This window comes from Varroa jacobsoni, unplaced genomic scaffold (genome assembly GCF_002532875.2).
Source record: "Varroa jacobsoni isolate VJ856 unplaced genomic scaffold, vjacob_1.0 scaffold_587, whole genome shotgun sequence".
Taxonomy (NCBI): Eukaryota; Metazoa; Arthropoda; class Arachnida; order Mesostigmata; family Varroidae; genus Varroa; species Varroa jacobsoni.
This window is the reverse complement of record NW_019213489.1, coordinates 96,005-119,355: the sequence shown is the minus strand read 5'-3', so window position 1 is coordinate 119,355 and position 23,351 is coordinate 96,005. Positions and strand designations below refer to the sequence as shown.

General features: G+C 39.9%; 1 protein-coding gene across 1 annotated transcript in view; it reads left to right on the top strand.

The window, feature by feature from the left end:
* LOC111261701 (uncharacterized) overlaps positions 1 to 22,487 on the top strand; it is a 57,988-nt gene extending 35,501 nt beyond the window's left edge. Inside the window, exons 2-5 of the mRNA XM_022835375.1 lie at positions 8,358 to 8,641; positions 10,510 to 10,647; positions 21,155 to 21,342; positions 21,547 to 22,487. Of these exons, the coding sequence (XP_022691110.1) occupies positions 10,548 to 10,647; positions 21,155 to 21,342; positions 21,547 to 21,924 (666 nt within the window). The 5' untranslated portion in view covers positions 8,358 to 8,641; positions 10,510 to 10,547 and the 3' untranslated portion in view covers positions 21,925 to 22,487. The remainder of the gene's footprint in view (positions 1 to 8,357; positions 8,642 to 10,509; positions 10,648 to 21,154; positions 21,343 to 21,546) is intronic.
* The last annotated feature ends 864 nt before the right edge of the window (positions 22,488 to 23,351 follow it).

Below are 23,351 nucleotides of genomic sequence, written 5' to 3'. Positions count from 1 at the left end.
GGCCCCAGCTACTGGTCTCTGACACGGTAATCATTGGACCATCGGCTTCTGATCCAGAAACGCCCCTACTATCCGTTTACACTGTAATAGCTGCATCAAAAGCGTCTGACTCTGCAACAGCAGAATCAGCGTCTGACGCTATCGCAGCTAAGTTACCGCATGTTGAGACGAAAACGACAGCGTCATCTGTAATAATGACCAAGTCAGCTGCCACAACAAATTCGGGTTCATTGAAAGTTGTCGTCACCAGCACGTCCATCGTAGAACCTACAGAATCATACTGACGAGCGAAATCTTCTTGGTTATGTCAACCAACTCATCGCTTATCGTACTCTGTGACAGACGCAGTATCACTCATAATTTAGTCAAGCGATACATCGTCTACGGTGAGAACCGTGGCCCCTTTAGTCGCTACGACTGCCTCCTACGGGACGCCTACGAATAGGCTTCGCAGTAAGTATTTATAGGATTTTTTTTACAAAATAAGTCTACTTTGAAAAACATTCGGACTTAAAAATTCATTGAAAGGAATAATTTAAATGATTTCTTTCGATGACTCTCTTTGTTCTTGACTCTAGTTCTCTGCAAGTAATCAGATTATGCTACCCGCTAGAGCGACATAGTCTAAAGGCCTTAAAACCTGCTTCGATAGAGTCATTAAAAACGATGCAAATCAAGCAGTTGGTCCATGAAGAATAATTTTTAGTACAAAAGGATATATCGTGTTGCTCTACGATTTCAGATCGCTGCTAAAGAGACGTGTACCTAATAGGTTCTAAAGAACAAAATATAAGTTTGAATGTCTTTTGCGTAACTTGTTAAGCCGCTAAAGTTGATGCGGTTTCGCTCACTTATAAAGTACTAGAGGTCCTTTACTAAGAGCCAACATATCATATTAATAATTTGTTGTCTTGTTGGCTGATATCGTTAAGCAATATACTCATTTCACTCACTAGTATGGTGGTAGTTTGTTAAAAAATAGGCAATACAGGCGCACGGTACCATGAAGGGGGCAGTAGACCTTTAGCTTAATCGTCCTGTTGGGAAAGGAGGCCATTCCCCGCTACAATTTCATTCGACACGTCGCTTGCGCACCGGAACCTTGCAGGCTGTGTGAGGCCACCAAAGGATATTTGAAAAATTAACTTAAATAGTATCACAGCACTTACTTAACTTAAAGTTTAAACAATCAAGTTTTCCAAAATTAATGTTTCCCATTGGGCGTCCGGGTCTGCCGCTAGCAACTATTTCAAACGGCTGGTCTCTGTTAACACGGAAAGATACGTGTTTGTGCCCTTCTCGAACTGAAACCATCGCACGTGCCGAATAATTTACCATTATTAAACGATATTAAAGCTTCAAAATGTCACTTAAAAACACTTGAAAAGTTTAGAATTTTAGCTATTGACGGAAGGTTTCCGACGACGACGATACATGTTAACTACAATAGATTTAGCGAAGGCCTATTGATTGAATCTAATCGTATAACACAATATACTCTGCATTTTCAAAAAACCCGCCAACGTTTACATTCAGTGTGCAAAGTTCAAACTGAAACGATGGCCATGCGCGCGCGAATAAAGTTTTTGAGACATTTACTCAGTAAATGTCATCTCACCAGAACAAATTAATCAAACATGATAGAAGGGTTAGTCTTCTAAATGACAGTTACCAGGAACCAATTAAATTTCGTAAATAAAGCATTTTGATGCAAACTATAGCGTCGAAGTGATGCGTCGAGAGGTGCGGCCTAAAGAATACCTAACTTGCTCGTCGAATACGAATTCCCATAGAGTGCTTTCCAAAAAGTGTCCAAAAAAACTCCTGGACGCGGCCGCGGAAATCGCTTAAATGTCACTGATCTCAAAGGAGTTCCGCTCGTCGTCATTCCTCCATCCAATGAGAAGCAGTCTCAACTGAAGTATTACGGTGTGTTAATGTTATCATCTTGAATATGGCATATGTAACTGAGATGTAAGATCGTACATCATTGTGCTAATAATATAGAGCAAATTATCTAATAATTGTTCTTTACACTGTATAATAATACATGAGAACAGTATCTATAAAATCAGAAATGGCTTTTCATTTGATTGAGGCGAGGTTGACGCTTCTTAAACTTGTCTTATAAAGATGGACTACCTTATGTGAGCAAAAAAGGTCGAAGCACGTGGGCTTCCCAAGAACGAATTCCTTCCACTTCCATATACTATCTTCTGTAATATATATGACTCCTATTAACGTGGCTGTCTCGACTAAAATAACTGTGCCTAACAAAGTATATATATATATATATATTTAGGGAATCTGCTAATTGCGGTGATAGCGTTCATTTTCTCTTGTGTCTGTCTCCATTCTTGTTCCCACTATTGGCGTACTTACTATGAGACTCAACGCGGCCAGGAAACGAGCTTCAAGCGTATGTCCTTCACTGCGTCTTAATAATAATCTGCGCTGCTCGGCTTGTAGACTGAGGAACATAAATTGCCCAGTTCAGCGGAAGCAACACATACGAGATACGAACGCGTTAACCCCGCTTGGCCTCAAAATGGCGAAATAAATAGAGGTCGATTTGTCCACTGAACCTATTCATTATGCAACGGCAGGTATAACTAAAAAGGCCTAGAGGTCTAATATTGTTACGTATTTTACATATGATGTATTATCTTGGCATCGTGCGAAGCTGCATGTCTCTGTGGAGCTATGCACTATACGGTAAACGCTTAATGATAATATATTTTCGCTTTGTTCTTGGCTTCTGTAACAAAACTTCGTATGCCGGGGGCAATGATTCTGTGTCTTATACATACTGACCTCTCAGATATATAGATTTAAGCTGACCTGATCTGGTGTTTTTGTATTACTACATCGGCGTATTATTGTAAAACTGGTAACATTGTTCAGCAGATGTTCTACTTCGTCTTTGTTGAGAACCCTCTCAGTTTCACTTCATTCTTTCATTCCTAGCCTTTCATTCCTTTCATTCACTGCCTACTCTTTATCCTTCTTTCTTCTGTTTGTTCTGTTTTTGCTATATTTCCCCTTTATGAACAGGAACTCTTTACGAACCTTCTTTCTTGACCTGGATTTAATAACTGTTATCTATGTTCACGATATCTAACTTTGCAATTATATTCCTATAGCGGACACCCAAACAGCACTTTGGCTGACCTTTATATTACAAATAATGAAAATAGATGTATCAATACGGTAGCCTTTCAAATCATTATCCTGCTCCCACCTCAACATGAAGAATTGGGCTCGGATCGTGCCATCTGTCTTCAATAACGCTGCAGGCCTCGAACTAACTTTATGAGTCAGATTATTTCTGACTGATGGTAAATATTAAACTTTCAATTTCACGCATACTTTCCTAGGCGGTCTCTAGCATCTACGATGTCAGATTCGCATGTAGAAATAATAAATTCTGCACGACAAAAGCGTTCAAACAAACACTTGACCTCTACAGTAGTTCAAGGGGCGAAATAGAATCAGCATCTTCGGGAAACTGAGTCCGTTGGCCATATAATAGTGGAGGCATATAAGCAGCTAGACGCTTCACATTCGCATAAATGCTATTATGTAATAATATTGTTACACACAGACATGGTATATTACAAAACGTGTGTTCTTAACGTCTTATTGTATGTTCCTTTTACCACAGATTACCAATTAAAAATCAGGGTACACTGCGAAAACGTTCATTATTTTTTCGGCCTGGCGAGGGACATCTGTCGTTTGTCTTGAAACACTGAAGATCAGAACTGCGTGTTTTCCATGTTCTGCTCTCTGACTTGAAACGTGGCTTTCAGTAATTCGTAACTATTCTGATTTGGGGATTTTACAATTAACCTGAACACAGACATTGTGAAGCAGCAAAACAAAAAATTGTTAGTAGACAAGAAGATCTGACAAATAGGCCACGGTCGATATCCGTAGGGCACAGTGGGAATACACTTTTATGCATCCCACCTGAAGTAAAGAAAAGGGTGGTTAACCGCTCAAAAGGACAAATCCTAGCCTAGTTCGGAATCTCGTCATCATCGTGCGCTATATACTATGAACGATTTTCGTAAACCTAATGCAAGTCCAATGACTGCAGATGCCGTTGTGAGAGATATCATGCCATATAAGTAGGTATCGCATAGCCAAGAGGTTCTACAGTTAACTGTCTTAGTTGCACTCTTTGTTGTGATATTTCGCAAGGTCTCACGGCTTTTTTGAATAAATATGCCAAGCTGGAATAGGTGATCGAAGGATAGAAGAATGCTTTGTGACACCGCTTCACGGAGTGGATCGATGTGCCCTTGGCTAATGCCAGAGACCGTGTCGTCCTCGGTCGATGGCTTCGCGGCAAAAAAAACCTATATGTACGAGAATCCTATGCACCAACTAATGTAGACTTACGTGATACAATTCTGATTTTAAGCGAATGAGAGTATTTCCAAATTTTTATATGATTTACCTCTTGAGTCTAAAAGAATATAGATTTACTTGCACTAGTGTTATGGTCGCAATTATCTTGTAAGTCACTAGAAAATATTGATGTTTTCGATGAACGAAATGTTTTTTTATCCTTTAAAAGTGCAAGTACAGCTGCAAGAACATCTGCCGCTACCCATACCTGTACGCGTCCGTGCGGTCGATCGGTAGAACGGTAATAAACTTTCTAATTTGTGGTTACATCAGAACCTACGCGTGTACTTAGTCTGAGATCCGACGTTATAGACCTACAAACAAACCTACGGACCCAATATCGATGTCTCATCGCAAAACAAAAATCGCATAAGCAACTAGTCTTCAAATATTAAGCTTATTATCTATAATAGAATATAACTTACCATATCCACACGTGCTTTAGACGTATTCTTGCAGGTTTACATGCTTCGGATGATGCCAGACTGTATTTACAAAGTGTCGGCATTGACCTCGGTCGATTTCGCCTTACTGAACGACGCTATTTCCGCAGTAAATACAGTGGCTTACAGTCAGGTCTATAAAACAAGCTTTTGCCGTGTAAACCTCCCCTGGGGTTCGATAACTGACCGATATCTGTGTAATCAACCACTACGAAAGAGCTTGTACGAAATTCGCCAATCGGATACCATAGCTTAATATCGACGCGGGCTAAACAGAATTGATGCTGTGTGAGAGTATGCAAAGCTTTTGCACATGCACCCTTTTGCCGTCGTTGCGTAAATTCTTGTGCCTGTATTTGTACATGCAGGACGCTCTAATTAGACAAAACAGATAACGTTATCATGAAGATCTATAGCGTACGCTCGGAAGCCACAAATAAAATCAATCTATACGAGTCTTAAAAACGATCTACCTTGAACGTACGTCGGAACACACAATATTAGAACCTAGTCACATTTTAATGGTTAGTTCGATACGGGTGGCCGACTATAAATCCAAAATGGAGTAGTATAAACAAAATAAATTTAGCAATACCTCAAAGGATTCAGGCTGTTATAAACATCGAGGGCTTCTGAGGCTATGGAGGCAGGTTTTCGATAACAGTCGTGAATATATATTATAATCTAGCCCCGTAAACGAGGTACTCTACACCACAAGGACGATTTAACTTAAGAGAAAAAAGGAAACAAATAAGTTAGTTACCTGTTTATATTGCTTCGCTTATTTTATGGTTCCTGTACGCTTAGAACTGACGGTCAGAACAGAAACAAGGCCAAATGTCAACACTGGTTGCCTCCAAACCTCTGTATGGGCCATATGTAGGTCTCGATGGCATAATTAGGTATAATTATTATTACTTTTTTCAGTATATTAACTATTGTGATATCGCATTATAAGTAAAGGTGAAGCCTTTTTTATAGAGAGAATTGGAGTTACATGAGGAAAGCTATGAAGCGATATAATTAATGCTCATTATAGAAAATTTGAGTATTATAAGTAGAAGTGTTAAAAGGTAAAACAACCAACGTTGCCCGAAAAGACTGCTTCCGGTAATCCTTGAAGCTACGAGATGTTTTCATTTTAACAGGTATCTATAATATTAAATCTCTCACATGCCATGAACATTTTCTCATTTGTTCGACAACAGCGCGTCCGCCATGCAGTGACTAAGTGTTGCTTGACGTGCCTCAAGCGCAATAACTTGAACAAAAAACATCATCAATTCCGACTTTCCTCTCAGGAAAGCTGAAACAGATAGATCAACCATATAGATTGACACACTGCGAGCCAAGATCCATTTTACCCTCTAAGAGACAAACATACAACTAAGTCACTTTGAAACGTATTTTCTAGTCCTAGTGGCATCCTGCCTGTGTCTTCAAAAATAGGGATCGTTTCAAATTGAAGATGACCGGTTGACCTATATGAGATTTAATGACGCATTTCATCTCTAGCCAGCCATAATTGATGTTGAACTGAGATTACGTTTGATTGAAACTTTTAAATGAATTTAATTATCAGTAGCTAGGCTGGTTATCGTCAGTTCACAAGCTCAATGTTTTGTAGACATGAGCCATCTCCAATTCAAGCCGAGGCGTTAGCAGCTAAAGAAGCCATTGTAGTAAGTGTTTGTCAAGCAGTAAGCAGCGATACAATATCTGAAATTGAAAAGTGTTGTCTGGTTGTCGTTGCCGAGAGAAAAAAAAACCCATTTAACATACCTATAGGTACAGTGAGGTAATCTAAGCCTAATTTAGGTAGTAGCCAAAGGTCGAATGTTACTAAAATGTAAACTTCTCAACAACTCTAGATAAATTTTTCTGCTGAGGCAGTAGGAATGTCAGCAATTTGCCTTTGTGTCTATAGTAGTAACCTATCTATGTCGTAGTTTCCTTACGGTCCGTCACTAAATTTAATTACTTCAACGGTCCGAGCTATGGGCGGCACGGCCGTAATACTTTATAGGGTATGTAACGGAATGGTTATTGCTTGCTTATTCTTTCATTGATTTCCTTGCTTTAGGACACCGCTTTCTCGCCAACGTTCTTTATCTCCATCGTTGAAGGCATTGCTGTTAGGAGAAGTAATGCAAGAACTGACCATGTGTGGCCTCGGTTTTACGACACGTATTCGTAAGGCATCAGAGCTACTCAGGTTAACCGTTCTCATCTCCTCGCACCACAACGCTTGAAATTTTCAGATCGCTCAGAGGCGATCTCGAGGTTGACCAAATGGCATTAGTACGTGACTGCTGAACCCAGTTTAAAAGCGCGACATTTTTATATTTGCCTTAGCTTGCATACAAATCTCTACATAAAAAAAAAAAAAAACTAATTGCTATAGCAGTTCGTATACTCGAAATAGAATTGTTGTTTACTGTGTTGGGACTGTAAATATGTAATTTGCATAAATAACGCATGTTTTGTCATAAACCAAGAAAGTTAGTGGAAAAATGACCACGTTTAAGTATTTTAACTTTAACAGGAAAAATATTATGCTAGACTCTATATATATACATACACATATGGACAATTTGGTGAGTAATAGTATATATCTAATGACCGAAATTGTGCCCATGTTTAGTCGTGCCATACAAGTTTAATGGAAAATCGATTGACTCATTAGCTGGTAAGGCCGTCACAGCATATCTCACGGCTTTCACAACATTGTAGAACTTGCAAATTTAGTTGTATCCCCTTAAGTTTAGACGTTTCTAACATACAAACATTTCTTAAAGAGTTTCGCATGCATTCCACTTCGTCCCGTCATGAGGTCACGTGGCTTCTAGCCAATCTGTGTTTGGTCCTATGCTCTTCTGAAGTCATGCCCTAAGTGATTCTCCTTGTATCGTCTAATTAGCTTGAATCTTCTCTCTTTCCTTTACTATGTCACTTAACTGATCCTTAAATGCATCCTCCACTCAGATCTACGGCATGGTCATCAATCATATGATCCGATGCCACGTATATCTGACCAGGAGGATCAAGCTGTCATGGAACGTTGGACAGGCATGAAACGTGCCATATCGATGATGTCCGTCAAGGACCTCAGCAACCTCATCGCTTATCATATACTAAAGCGTAAGAAAACGGACGATGGTTGTGTGTTCTTTCACCGAAGCAAACATTGCTTTTCGTCAAATTACCTGTTAAAAGCGCGGAGCGGCGTCCTGTCTCTGCTTTGAAAGCGCTTGACGAGAAAGTAGGATCTATCAATGAAATGGAACAAGATAATACAAAGCATTAATCATATTGCCGTTCCATTTACTAAACGCGTTAGCTTTCCCTATACATATAATTGACTAGAAATGCAACAGTACCGCTACATTGACACTCAACCATTGAGTTTGATTATTGCTTTCGTCGCATTTGTTTTTTTCGATATTTTCTCCGTGTCAATGAGTGTAAGCTCCAATTTTTTGCCTCGCCCTCAACTAGATGACCTGCAAAAGGATATCAGAGGTAGTCATGTGGCCGTAGCCGATGTACTAGCAGATGCAAGAAGACCCACAACGTCTATCCTACGAAGACCAACAGCACTGATGATCGTCCAAAGCAGAATCAGGAGCAGTACTTAGGACCTGGCGGTGAAATTGTAGACGATTCGTTCGTATACCGAAGCCTTCTAATATAGCCAGGGTTGAGCCAGTCGAAATGAAATCAAGCTTGCTTTACGCTCCGACTCAGCAACTGTATTTGTTTCCTTACGTCTTCTTCATTGTGTGGGTATTTTACTTCTCTTCAAGGTTTTGTAGTTGACCAATAGGGTAAACTTGTATGGTGGCCCATCTAATGCTATTTTCATAAAAACGAAAGGGCGTCATCTTTCTGGGATGAAAAGTTCCCACCACTGGCTTTGCATGATCACATTTACCAAAGATATGCTTAGAAGAACATCTACGTACTATTCGTCACCGGAAAGATTCGTCTATTTTGGCCAAACGCAATTTTTTAGTCTTTAATAGGTGGTTTTAGTCTTTAGTAGGTGGTGTGATTGAACTAGGCATGGGCTTATGAACGATGCGGTAAGAATGAGATCTGGAGCTTCTGGTTAGGTGCAATGACGCCTTGCTCAGTTTATTATTGCGCACCGTTTAGGTCAGTTGAAAAAGGCTTTAAAATTGCTTGATTTATTAGGATACACACGAAGAAGAAAAACGTGTCCAGGTAGGGCCTACAAGCTTACGACAACGCTAAATTGCTTTATTATTCCCGATTGATTTTACTGGTCTAATAATAATTAATAACGATATATCGTTGTGATATTGAAAACGAACACACGAGGTTATCTACGACGATTTAAATGCTATATCTGTTTCGATATACTTATTTTGCTCGCTCTTTGGTAGCTCATCCTTGTATTATGTTTGTTGGCATCAGGAAAAGCAATATTAGAAGCTATCGTGCGTACCGAAAGGGTTAGCCATTCTTTCTCAAGCTTAATTATAAGAAACGAAGTAGATGTAGATAAACTATGTGAAACAACCAACCGGTAAGTAAAGCCTAGTTCGCTTATAAAAGATAGGTTAGGCAGGCTCTAAGGGGTCCGAGTCGACATCAAGGTCCATGTGTGCTCTAGAAGGCGCCTTATATAAACCATATTAGAGCATTTTCGTTATATCATTCAACAGCTATGAAGAAATACTATAGAGAGGCGTTGACAAGATCGCGTAAATGCGTCAGCAGGCACGATTTGGATAAAATAACTAGTGCTTTTTGAAACATAGCAATTTACCGACCCAAACGAGCTATGAACTATAACCTTGTCTAGTGAACATTCGGTGATATTATCTTCTGGACCCAGTTAGGCCATTGTAACCGGTTTCTGTAAAAAAAATGTGAATGCTGGTAGGAAAACGATTCAAGTTATTGGAAAAAGAGACTCAATAAACACTGTTCACAAAGATTCATGTGATACGGTTGGATCGACAATACACATATATGTTTCAGACACATGTATGTAATCAGTATATGTTTTAGTAGAAACAGGGCGGCTTAAGTTCACTGTTTTAGGAAACGGCTTCTTGAGAACAACGGATTCGAATCGACATTGAAGTTCTATAGCGTAATTGCGCGCATTTGCAATTACTGCACCACAGGAGCAGACCAGCTTAGATTCTATGTTTGGCTCGTTTGCGCGGATCACTCCTACTTTGCGTAAATGTCACTCAGATCACAAAAATGACATCCCCCATCCTGTAGCTAGCCTACTCATCACCAGCGACGAGCTATCTGATCCGGTAGGCGGAGCCTACGCACCCCCGACAGGTCTGAGGTGCCTCCGGCGCTCTACAGTGCTAGGAAGGCGGAGCATCGATTTGCAGTTGCTATTACCACCACCCTTACTAATGGTGAAAAAAGTACGCCGAGGATCATCATGGCAATTTGTGCATCTTAGAAGTTAACTTATCGAGGTGGCTAAGTTGATCTGAAGGTTGGCTTTGTAAACGAAGCTAAAACTGGATCTAAATTACGCAGAGCTTGCATATACGTCAGTTAATCGAAAACCCCTTTCTGTGAAATGTGCGAACGTAACATGTTTCAGTGATTTTATTGTAGTAAACTGTAAATATGTACTGAATGAACCTAGCAAGCAACAAAACATCAGAGCCGTGAACTTCACCCGATATGGAGCCAATAAAAACCTCAACGACAAAGACAACAGACGGTAATAGCAATGAGGCTACATCAAGAAGACCCGATTACGTGCAGACGATCACAATCACAGGTATGTGAGCTTTAGTATAATAATAATACTTTATATCTGGTCTTAAGATCTACGCATGTTTTTTTAGTGAAAACGCATGCCATTGGTTACACATGCGTAAGCAGACGCACTTACTTTGCTGGTTAGCTATCTATTACATTTAAAGGCTATACTTTACAATTTTTTGAAGAGTCTACACGTATAAAACGAACCAAAACATAGTCATAATCAGAAAACACCTATGTATCTTAGTTTTACATCTATAAGGCCGAATTCTTGGTGCTCTGGTGTATGTAGGAAACGATTTTGATTTTCTGGGACCAATTCGGCCAAAAATCGTAAAATTTATCTCTCTTGACCAATTTCAGATTTATTTGAAAATTACTTCAACGCAGTGCGTTTGGATGCCGACGTATAGAATCGTATATCTGTTTTATAAAAATATCTTGGTCTTGGGTCAACAATAATATAAACACAGTTTGAGTCCCGACTACATCGTAGATCGTACATTAGAGATGAGAAATATACAAAAAACCAAGCAAATTTTTGTGAGCTACATAGGAATAATTAGAAATTGATTTGAAGCCCAAAGGCTTGAGGGCGCAGTGACGGCATAGACAATTATAAGACTATGTACAGGCTGTTGAAGAGATCTATTCGTCAATTGAGAGTACCGAGGCGACTTCACCAGGATCCTATCTGAAATCAAATGTCAAAGTGAATCGACCTGACCCACTCTGCATCAGAACAAAACGTCGGTACTTTATCCCAGAGAAACGAAAATCAGATGAAGTTGCATTTTTATATACTCATACAAACGTTGCTTTTGTGGGAGTTCACGACATGTTTTGTCCCCAAGCTAAAGATCAAAATGAAATTCAGCCGAACTAACCCTGTTGGAGGTCGTATTTTTCGAAAACTTTCGAAAACGTACTCGTACCTGCTAAGACTTCTCATGCAAACACCCTTTGTGTTCGCCGATAGGACTTTCTGTAGTTAGAAATTGAGAAAATCGCTTGCGGACGGATCTCCTAATAAACTTCTCTCTGCCGTATATCAAACAGGTCAAACAAACTACAGAAGTTGCCACGCTTCCACTGCGCAGAGTTGTCTTTCTTTATCTAATTAGAAGCTAAACAGCTTACACAATAGACAGTGTTTCGTTTTTTCTATGAACGTATAATTAAAAATAGCAATTAATATTTTTTCTAATAAAATAGCACAACAAAATAGTTAAAGGTACATTGAGCAGGAGGTATTATGATTCACGTTGCAATTCTGGCAGAACTTGTTTATCTCGATGGCATCCTGTTTACTGACATGGGACCGTACCGAAAACGTAATGCGTCCGTTTATTATTAGTTGTGTACTCGAGTAATATTGTTAAGTTGACTAAAAAACGTCCGAATAGTATGGAGACACAGAATAACACACGATGAAGTAGACCGCTTTCGTCTTGGTCGCTTGGCAATATACTTCAATCTTCATTTTTGGGTATTCGTCCAACTAAGCACAATGTCTTCCTTTAAAGACTGAAGCATGTTTTCCACTAACGAATACATTGTTTGAAAAATTACTGATTCAAATATGTCTACGACTTAATTAGAAACGAGCACTTTTATCTGCTATGATGCGGTGTCATAAATCTGAATGAAATTGTCCGTCGGACTTTTCTGGGCGGATAAGAGTCGAGACGATTGTGCCAGAACTAGACAAATCTTACCATGTCAACACTCAAACATCTGTTGGACGGTCTTCTATATATCGCTGTTTTAGCGGAACGAATTTACGGGAAACTATAATCTACTCGCTGGAGATCAACACTCGATTAGGTTTATGCAGCCCCTCCTCCTACTTTATAACCCTATTCTGGGGAATTCACCTAAAGCTAAAGGCCATATACGCCCATATATATATATACATATATATTGATTTTGAATGTCTGCCCCTACATATAGTTTCCATTTACACGCACGTAACTTCAATGCGCCTCGTTCAACTTCAATGCGTTTTCGTTCAGTAAATGCTCACCCAATGGAAAATACTCAGACATTCAACTTCGTTTAGGAGATTTATCTGTGGGTGTTGCTTTCGTAGCGAATCTGGGCATTGTGTGCGTATGCTAGCATGCATACGTGTGCACCTCTCTTCGGTTATAATATGACCAATTAAACGCGCGAATCCGTCATGATTCGTTCGCATGAATTCTTGTCGATTGATTCTAGGTAACGAAAAAGATTTCAGGCAATCTTTTTCTTTTTTGTTACATTTCTCCCTGGTTGCGGCTTTCGGTGGCACTCGGTACCAAATCAGTCGTATACCGTCTTTAAACAGGTTCGGCCATTTTTTTCGCATTACGAAGCCATCTAGCTTATTCCTTGAAAAGTTGCATTTAAGTTGGTTAAAACTTGAAACCAGCTTTCAACTTTAATAGAGACGAAGGAGGCGGCGAGAATGCCGTGACGTGTACCCAACAACACACTGAGCTACTTCAGCTTACATATGAATAACATTGCTTAGTTTAAATCATCTACGATCCATAGTGCATAGCTTTTTAAGGGGTTTGTAGAAAAGTTAAGATTGTTTTACCTAAGAGAGATGACAACTCGAGCGAGGAACTTTCCTGCGGTGTAAGAGCATATCCTTATCTCTCAACTCTGAGAATGCACCGTACTAAAGATTAAGTGAGGCAAGAACGTTGCTCGCACCCAATGCATGCGAAGTTGAAGACAACGAGTCCGCTCAGATGACAGCGACCTCATTCGCGCTTTTTCGTGTAACAACCGTTCGTCAACGAAATTGGCTTCTCAGCAACACTTCATCACTCGTGCCTATTGTTCATCGAGGTCGCTAGTGAAGCAGGGTCACTAGCCTGCAGTAGAATCCACTCAGCGTCACTGTCATCACATCGACAAATCAACAAAAGCGAACGCAGACAGACACAAATGCCTGCTCATAAACTCTCTCAAGTTGTCAATGTCCATTGTGATGTATGGCATTATAGGAGACGTTAGAGACACGAGACGCTACAATGATGTAGAAAGCACAGGACATGTACTCACGTCTTCATCTACTTCATCTTGGCCTAAAGTGTAGGCAATGCGCCCTGGGTTAGAAGATTTTGAATTTTGCAAAACGTACTTAGTTTAGCATATGGACATTGTTGCGGTTATGATTTGTACTCTTATATCGAATAGTTTAGGCCGAATGACAGCGACACTTATTGCTCCATAGAGTGCAGCTCGTAAGCTATGTATAGAGTAAAGACAGATTTCCATATAGCCGACGCGTATACGCGAAAAAATCGAAATATATCTGAAGGTCATAGAATCGTTGATAAACAGTATGTTGTTTTTGAATTTTCTACCTATCCAAATCAGAGAAGACTAAATAGTTGGCCTGGTAGCTCGTAAAACTTCATATTGCCAGTTCCAGTTAGAAAGGGTCATTTGGATTTTCATTCAAACATCTACTATAACAACAACTTTGCCTAGGTATCAAAAGAATGATTCAAAAATGCCTATTGTTATATTACGTATGTATATTTACGTCTCTGTCAGGCCCAAAGGAAGCAGCTACTCTATCAAACAACTTTCACTTATACAACAGCTTTAATAGGTATGAGCCAACCAATTAAAATTGTTAATAATGTCAATGTCCGCGCTCGCCTCACCATCGAATGCTATTTACTCATTGAATGAGTCACCCTTCAAGTCCGGCCTGTTTACAGCCGGTGGACGTTCAGCGGCATTGAACTACTAAACGTCCCGTAAATATCATTTCTGGTGATCGATTCCAGAGGGTAATTCATGTTAGGTTGTCGCTTGCCGCTCTACGCTATAGAGTAGGTTCCTGACAACGTCGTTAGGACGGTAACCTGATCAGGAGAATACATTTTGCATACAATCAATTAAAGCGGACCCATATGTGTACCTTCTCCGTGAGTTTAGATAAATCCTAGTGAAAATTATCCGTCATCATACTAACAGTATGATCCTCGTAAAACCTTGATACCCCGTACCATACCTAATGCCTTCTACTTGATGCGACCTGTTAAACTATAACAATAACTCCGACAAACCATCACAGATGCGCCGGCCAACTATTAGAATTAGTCGTACACCAAACACCACAGGTATCACAATAATGTAGCTAAGGCAAAAAAAAAAACCTGAATTTTTTATTTTTGCTATTCTAGAAAACATGCTAAGGTTTCAGCTTTGGTTAGCTTCATTCGACCTAAGAGGAGTGAGCTAAAACACAGCAAAACCACGTTATTTGCCAGCCGTTTTTTTTACACACTGCAGTTATCAATCACTATCAAGATTCAGACTTCAGTCATTTTATGTATTTATTTTGCGACATTGTAAAGAGGGTAGCGAATAAGATAAACCTGGGATCCAACGATGATGAAAGAAAATATATTAAAAAAATGTATTTAAAACGGCTAAGTCAGCAATCAAAATCTCCACTCATGGCGTATACCACTAGGGAATCAGATTTGGAAGGGAATGGGTAAATCGTTGGCGACAAGATACGGCACGAATATGTCCTTCGTAGGTTTTTATTTCAGGGAAGCCTAGACGCAGGCAAGTCATTCTGTTTGAGCCTGAGCGCATTATGGTGGATATTAATGATCAAACTGGTTCTCCAGTGGATGATGATATCGTGTGCATTGAAATTTCCTATCTTGTGATATATTCCAATCCTCATTGTATGAGTCAAGTCAATCAATGTATGTACATTTCGATGACGTCAGCAATTTAATATTTGGCTGAGTCATCTTGGTAAGGACAATCCTTAGAAGTCTTGGATTTTTCGATTCCTTAATGTTTCCGCATTTTTTCTTCTAGTAATAAAAGATAGGTGATTAATACACAGGGCTGACTTGATCGATTCATTTGGTATCGCTGATGCCATCCAGAGACTGATACCCATTTAGGTACGCTCGCATATGATCTTTCGGTTTGTATTATATGAGGAGACCCGATGGCCAAAGCGGGTCCCTCGTTCATGACGAACCGTCTACGTCCGTGGAAACAAAAGAACGAATTGTCCAAAGACATTCCTACTGTAAAGTGACGAGCTAACGGCGAAACAAAGAGTAAACGAATTTTTGGAAACAGGCTTTTTTTTTTGTTTCTAAAAAGGTATAACGAGCTTATTTTGCCCGTCTTATGAACAGACTCTAGTTTTAGCCTTTGGCAAAATGACAATTAAACTGTTAAATATTTTATAACGTATCTGACTATCCGTATAATGTGTACCTCTTAGTAAATGTGGACATTTTTGAACAACCGTTTGACGGATAGATACTCCTAGAAATGCCGTTTTGGTCAATGAAAATATAGATGAGCAAATTTACGTGACATTGCTTGTTATCCCAGCTCTGTTGACAAACACAGGTACCGTACCAACTACTACTGCCTTTTAAAATGGCGAATTGGACGTGAAGACAATAGAGCTTTATCTTCACAAATGAAAAATGGTAAAATTCTAGGTTTATAAAGACGGTATTTCGCTCGTTGTTTCTACAAATGAACCCATTGCACTGACAGATGAAAGATAACTATTGATAACCAAAAGGAAAAATACTTTTGATATTAAAACCTTCTGTAATGTTTACTGTGGACCTCGCTACTAATTGGGAAGTAAAAGACTTTATCCAGTTCTCAGCTGCTTTTATTATCTTCTCTATTATTTTTTCTATTCATTTCTATTATTTAGTGTTTACTTAGCATGGGTCTAATTGACGAAATTCTAATTTCTGTGACTTGTTACTGGGTTATAATCTATTTTGTTATTATTATTATCGTTGCTTTCAATCACCGTGCTGTCATATTGGTCATTCTGTCCTTTTTTGCATGCTCATTAAGAAGTCATGACAATTTTATTCGCCGGATCTAAATATCTGCAATACGATGATATATCTGATGACAAATAGCTGAAACTCAGATGATTATCCAATTTTCTAAAGCAAAAAATAAAAGCCACACGTCGAAAACAGGTCCTAAAGATGTCTACATTAGTTTGTTAGGCGGCATCTATTTTCCTGTAATTTAATTGGACAACTGGCTTATCTGGATGGACCTAGTTGTCGGCCTATATGTCGACAAGAGTATGGTGAACTGGGCACGGCTAAAAATAGCGTGCACTGAAGTGAGCACTAGAAATGTTTTGAATGGTAGCAACGGGTATATTAGGTTTTTATGCCGCTGATATACAGGCCCCGTCTCTCAATTGCAGATCAGTTTTTCTTATATCTCGTTTGAATCAAGTGGCTTCACAACAGTTGATTCATCGCTTTGTGTATCCAGCACCTGGGGCGGAGTGCTCGATGGAAGGAACCTCGGCGGTACAGAATGACACTGAAGATGACTTCGATAAATAACAAACGAGGCTTCAGCCCGATATTTAAGGCGAAGTTGTTGAGGTTTCATTTCACGGTTCGCTGGGAACACAGCATTTGTAACAGTACCGAGACAAATCTGTCGTCGAATCCGATAAACGAAGAGGATCTCTTCCCAAGCATCTCTTGAGTATCTGCTTGATATTCAAGAGGTACATTCACTTAATCACTTGACAAGGAATAGAAAGATGTGTCCAGTATCTCGCTAACGATCAATTCCTATGTCATTTAGAACGAATGCGGCGAGCGTAGATCTGAAGCGGGCGCTTCTTCAAAGGTATGGCCTATTACACGGCGCAAATTTCTTTTAGAGCAAGTACGGCTTGCGATTCCCTGTTTATAGCTTGATCAATGTGCTATATACGGATCATTATCGATGCGACCCAGAGAATAGTATGACATAATGATTGATACCTAATGTCACTGAAGAAATATTGAAAAGCCCAGTAAAGTGCGAGTTCTAGAATAGTGTTTCAGGTGAGATGTGTAGGTCTGAAAAAATCAATAAAATCAAAATAATAATAATAATAATAATCAGAACACAGGGAATGTCCTAACTCTATTGTTTTTCTGGTCTCCGTTAAACGTCCCACACAAAACAAGTAACAAAAGCCAAGTACTTTTACCAGCTGAACGATTGTTGCTTTCCGATATCAGCCTGTCGAAGACAAACGTCACTAGAATAACATACAACAAACCACCATTGGAGTATACTTATTGCTAAACCTTTACTGCTAATAAAAACAGTTATGGTTATATCGTACGACTATATGAATCAGGCTTAAGACGTACAGAACTATCGGCTTGCTCTGAGTTAATCAAGGTCAAGAACTATAGAAGGTAAAAGCGTAGCTCGCGAAAAAGAGACCAGGCCCTGGCTAACTATCGTCTAGGGAACAGTTTTATTCTGTTGAACGGAACGTATGATTTCGACAAAGTGATGCTACCTTTGATTACAACGAATGAATCACTTTTGAGCAGAGACTCCCACCGTAGCTAGATGTATACCTTTCGAACCAAAAGTCCTAACCTAAGTTAACCTAATCGTGTTGGTCTAGCTAACTGTTGGGATTGTGGTCATAGTCCTGGGTGCTCCCACCACTTCCTATCATACGTAAAAGTTATTTTCGAAGTGTGGCCATATTAGTCATCTTCTAGAACCATTAAACTGCCTTCATCCGGGGTGAAAATCGGCTAGTCCAATAGAGCGGTGGGGATCATTCATTTCAAGTATAGAAGGCACTGGTGTTGAAGTAACCGAATTATTTCAAACAATTAGGTTGTTATTGCGAAGTGAAATAATTTGAAAAAATAACGAGGTCTCGATTAAGGTGAATGTTACCGTTTCGCTAATCAGTATGCTGCCATATTGCCATATAATTAAAAAAGTTCGACCTACTGTAAATTGAAGTTTTTGCCTTCGGCAAGCATTTGTTGTACTTATACTGCCCCTCTCTCCCCCCTCTCTCTCTCTCTCCCATCTCTCTCTCTCTCTCTCTCTCTTTCTCTCTCTCTCTCTAGAAAAAATCTTAGTAAGCTTTGGAAATTTATTATACTATGTATATATTATGTAGATTTGTACATGGGTTTGATATTGAAAACGAATGGGCTTATTGACTCCACAGCACAGTGGCGTAGATGCTAACACTTTTACGAATTATGCAGTACCGTGTCTATTTTATACATAGATATGTATGCATCTCACACAATTGGCAGAAGTTACACAAAACAATGATCTAATTTCTACTATATTTACTATCGACAATAAGGTCTGTCCTTAATTTCGGTCTATTTGACGTTGACCGAAAACTAATATGGTCCACGTAGCGATTCATCGGGCGACTTAGCAAGCAGCAATCTGATCTCAGTCAACCTGACGATGCCCAAAATGCTGATATTATCTGGGCAAATACATTGATCTTATCATTTATCTATCTCTATTGATATTGTTGTCATTAAGCGACCGGGTTTAACCGACCGTATTGTCGGCCCGTTCACGATTCGCGCGATATGGGCCACATTCAGCAAACGCACGTTGAATCCAATTGCGGCTCGAGCGCGGTAGGTCCAACTACTTCGTTCGAGTTTACCGAAGATGCAAGCTGGGAGAAAGAAAAGGTCGAAAACCAGTCCTCTAGCTAAAGCACAGGATAGTGGGAAAGCTCTGCATAAAAAAAAAGGCAGAAAGGTGCTTCAGCGTTTGAAGCGGTGGTACCACCCCTCAATTGGCATATGGCGCGGCGGTTCCGTCTTCAGCGCTGGTGTTGGGTTTCATATTGGCGCGCTAGGTCTCCAAAATTGCTGCTCATAGACGAGGCCGATTAGAACGCAGCTACGAACTGGCAGTTTCGCCAACCCCCTGGAGACTCGAAAAGGAAGAGAGCAATTGGGAACAGCGTGCCAGCGAAGTGAAGTCTAGTTAAGGAGGGATATTGGATAGTCGAATAAATGCCGGGTTGGAAGAAGCACAGTCTGCCGACGGACCCCAGAATTTATTTCATCGGTATAGTATTCAAAGCATGGCCTACACATTCTATATAGACTGAAGTTCATTTCAAATATGAAAATGGCAGAATATCAGAAACACGGACTGATGGAGGGACAAATCTACCGAAGCTAAAAGCCAACGTAGCAGCGATAGTGGCGTATAGCTTAGTGTACTGGAACCTTAGAAGGAAGAACACTAACAGGAGGGATGTGTAAATATACCGAAACGATGCTACAACCAAAGACGAAGATATTTTGTCCTCAGCTGAATGAAGTGATGATAGTCAGTTCGGCAAGCCTGCTTCGTTCAAAGTAGCTCAGATTTCAAATCGCTGAGACGGCTATGCAGCGTTGCAAACGCCGGATTTCGAAATATGAATTTTATTAGCTGATATTTAACCATTGTCATCTATAGCCTTACGCTGTTCTGTCTATGTAACGGAAGGTTATAGGCTGGTGAACATGAGACCATACTTGGCAGTAGCGGTAGACTTTGTACAGAGGAAGTAACATATAGGGACGTGCGGGATTGATCTGGCTGATACAGGCAGACGAGAAATGGTCGGGAAGCTCTTTACGAAACAAGCGAATGATGGAGACAATGACACGCAGAGTCTTCAAGAAGTGGATATGATCGATCTAGCTTTCGATCTCTATTAATTTATTACGTTATACAGTATTCATAATCGATAGTGGACGCTTATTCCACGTGTCGATTCGTGCTTCTTCACTGGCAAACGTGACGTCCTTTTAGTCTTTAAAACTTCTACGGACCATATAGATAGGCTGTCGCACGAGCGGACAGGTAGCTTTCTCTTCCCCACTTATAACGTATTTTGATTTCTCTTAACATACATACTTAAGTAAAGTATTTGTTGTGCGCTGTCGAGGCACTTTAGATAATTTAACTATTTAGAATTAGTTAAGCTCAGCCATATGCAGCTTTTAGCAATATGCAGTTCTCAAATAAACGGAGGGCTTAACTTAGCTAAGAGCGATAGCCGTAAACAGCAAATGCGCCCGTATTTTTAGCGTCATTTAGATTTTGTTATGGTATTTTTTCGAACGCTACTACAAGACGTAGCGAAACATCAGACCCGTGATCAGCATACAAACGAATGGATGCACACACATCGACTTAACGAGAACGTCAACAATGGCCATAATTCATTTGGCAGCATCTGAGACAGCGTCACGCTCTGGTCGCTGCACGTTTCTTTATAGTAAAAAGGTTTCACACAGTTTTCGAAAAGTTGCGTAAGTTGTAAAAGCAGTCAGCTTCCTCTCAGACGGAACTTATACTCTGGCCACTACTGATTTTTTAAATCAATCGCTAAAGAAAAACCCTCGTTTTTAACTTAATGTTCCCTAAGAGACAAAATTAGCTACAGTTTACGTTGAAAGTTATCTACTTGCACGTTGACGGCATTTATTTATATAGTTGTATTCTTACGGCTATTGGGTTCCGTAAATAAGACGGTAGACACTTTTGAAGGAACTATGGCAAAGTAGTAACCTTTTTCCGACCAAAATGGCGCCTCAAGTTGCGAGTACATGAATAATCAACGAGAAGATGTACAAAACACACAATCATTGTATAATTTTTCTTTCCACGATTATCTTTATTGGCAGATGCACACGGAAACGTAAAGGAACTGGTATTCCCGAAGGCGCTGGATCTAGACCGACCAAAAAGATTAAGAACGACCTTTAGCAAGGAGCAACTTGATGCACTCGAATCGGTATTTAAGATCAAGCAGTATGTCGTTGGAAAGGAACGAACACAACTGGCAGGCCAACTGGGCCTGACCGAAAACCAGGTAAGTGGAGCAAGTGCGTATCATTTTCGCACACTGTGATTTCAATGATGCCTAAACGGTGAAACACTGACGTTTACCCATCTGCTAGAGCGAGACGGCCCTAATTAATTTGCGCCGCGATCATCTGCATAAATCTTGACCAACAACAATACACCCATATTATGTCGTCTATTATTATTACGTATGGTGATGGTGATGTTTCAGATAAAAGTTTGGTTCCAAAATCGACGTACAAAGCACAAAAAAGAGGAGGAGTGTGGCGGAATCTCCGCTGGCGAAGGGGTTCCCTCATCGCTCGGAGCAGCACAACTAAGTGACGGTGGAGCCCCATTACCGACCGCATTGTCGACCCGACTCCAACAACATCCATTACCAGGTGTGCCATCTGCAGTGGGCCCGCTAGTTTCGCCCTTAGCGCCTTCTGTACCACTCTTCTTTCCTAGCAGCCTGTTTAATCTTCAGCAGATGGCGGGTGGGGCAGCAACTGTTGCTACAGCCGTAGGTTCGCATGGCAACGCCGACCCCGAGTCCGTATCGCCCCCCGTTCCTAAACAAAATATTTTTCGACCCTTCTGCCTATGACTGACGAACTACCCTAAATTCTATACCTGTTCTCAAGTTCACCGAATTGGTACTAAATGCTATCGCGATATCATAGATATGGATGAAAAATGTGCAGGGAGACGCCTGTCGCAAACGGTGAAATATGCGTATCGAGAGCGTATCTGGCCGCTAGTAAACCATCTGACTGTTTAATGCAACGAAGGAATGCCTTTACTGAAAAACTATAAATTACTCATCGCTTAGCTAGCGTGTGTGCATTGACCTTAATTGCATGTCCAGAGTTCACAGGTCTATATATATATATACGTAGATATGGCGAAATACAATTTCATAAATAAATATGTTGCTTTAAATACAACAGATAATAACGTAAATGGCTCTTTAAATAAATATATTCAGTGAAAACGCGAATTCTTGAATTCGTAACAGGGCGACAGAAAATGAATACTATTCCGCCATATAATTAGCTCCGCTTCATGGACTCAATTTTTAGACGTACAAATGATGTGTACATATAAAAACTATAATTTATGAATATAATAAATGCAACAAACGTATACTATTCCCACCGTTTAAGGTAACATGCGCGGTGCTGATTTGCAAATTATGTATAATATTGAACTTACGTACATCTCACATAAACGCAAAATAACAATAATAACACCATCGAAGTTTAACTGCTGTATAAAATAAAGCTTTCGTGATTCAATGTTCTCCACTGTGAATATAAGTGAGGTTTTTTAGCAAAAACAAAAACGCATCGATTCGAAAATCGTTCACGTGGCCAGCCGGATGTGAAAATGTATGCCATAGAACGTAACTGTAAAACGAACACAGATCTCCTCTGATAAACTTTAAGGATTTGCTTTCTTCTACGTGTGTCTAATTTCTAACGGCACCAGTTCAAAGATAGGCTAAATTATACCTTTGTCCATATATGAGATAAATGACTTTGTGGAAATTTCTGCGTTGAAGTTTTTAAGCATATTATTTTGTTTAGAAACAATTCCATACAACGGAAATTACTACAGGTTTTTGATATGTGGTAAATTGACCGCCAATGAAGCTTGGCGGCAATGTAACAATGTAAGAAATAGTAATACAGTAACACAAACGTGCTTGCTCATTAATCTTAGGGACATGCAGCGTTTCAGGATTGAATCCGATCGTAGACCGGAAACCAGGCCTCTGATAAATGCCTAAGCCCCCTTTGGGCCGATCGTAAAATTAGAAACAATCAGTACAATCATTAGATAATGAAACGGCATCTGTATAATGTATCGTTAGGTCCGTGGGAAACCCATTTCGACAACTTCTAACCCCTGTTATTTCATCGTTCGGCTTAAAATGCCTCTCCTATTAGCCGTACCTTGTTTGCTACACTAATCACATTTTGCCCTAATTATTCTCCCGTGCAATCCAATCATGTGACTCTACTCTGTCCT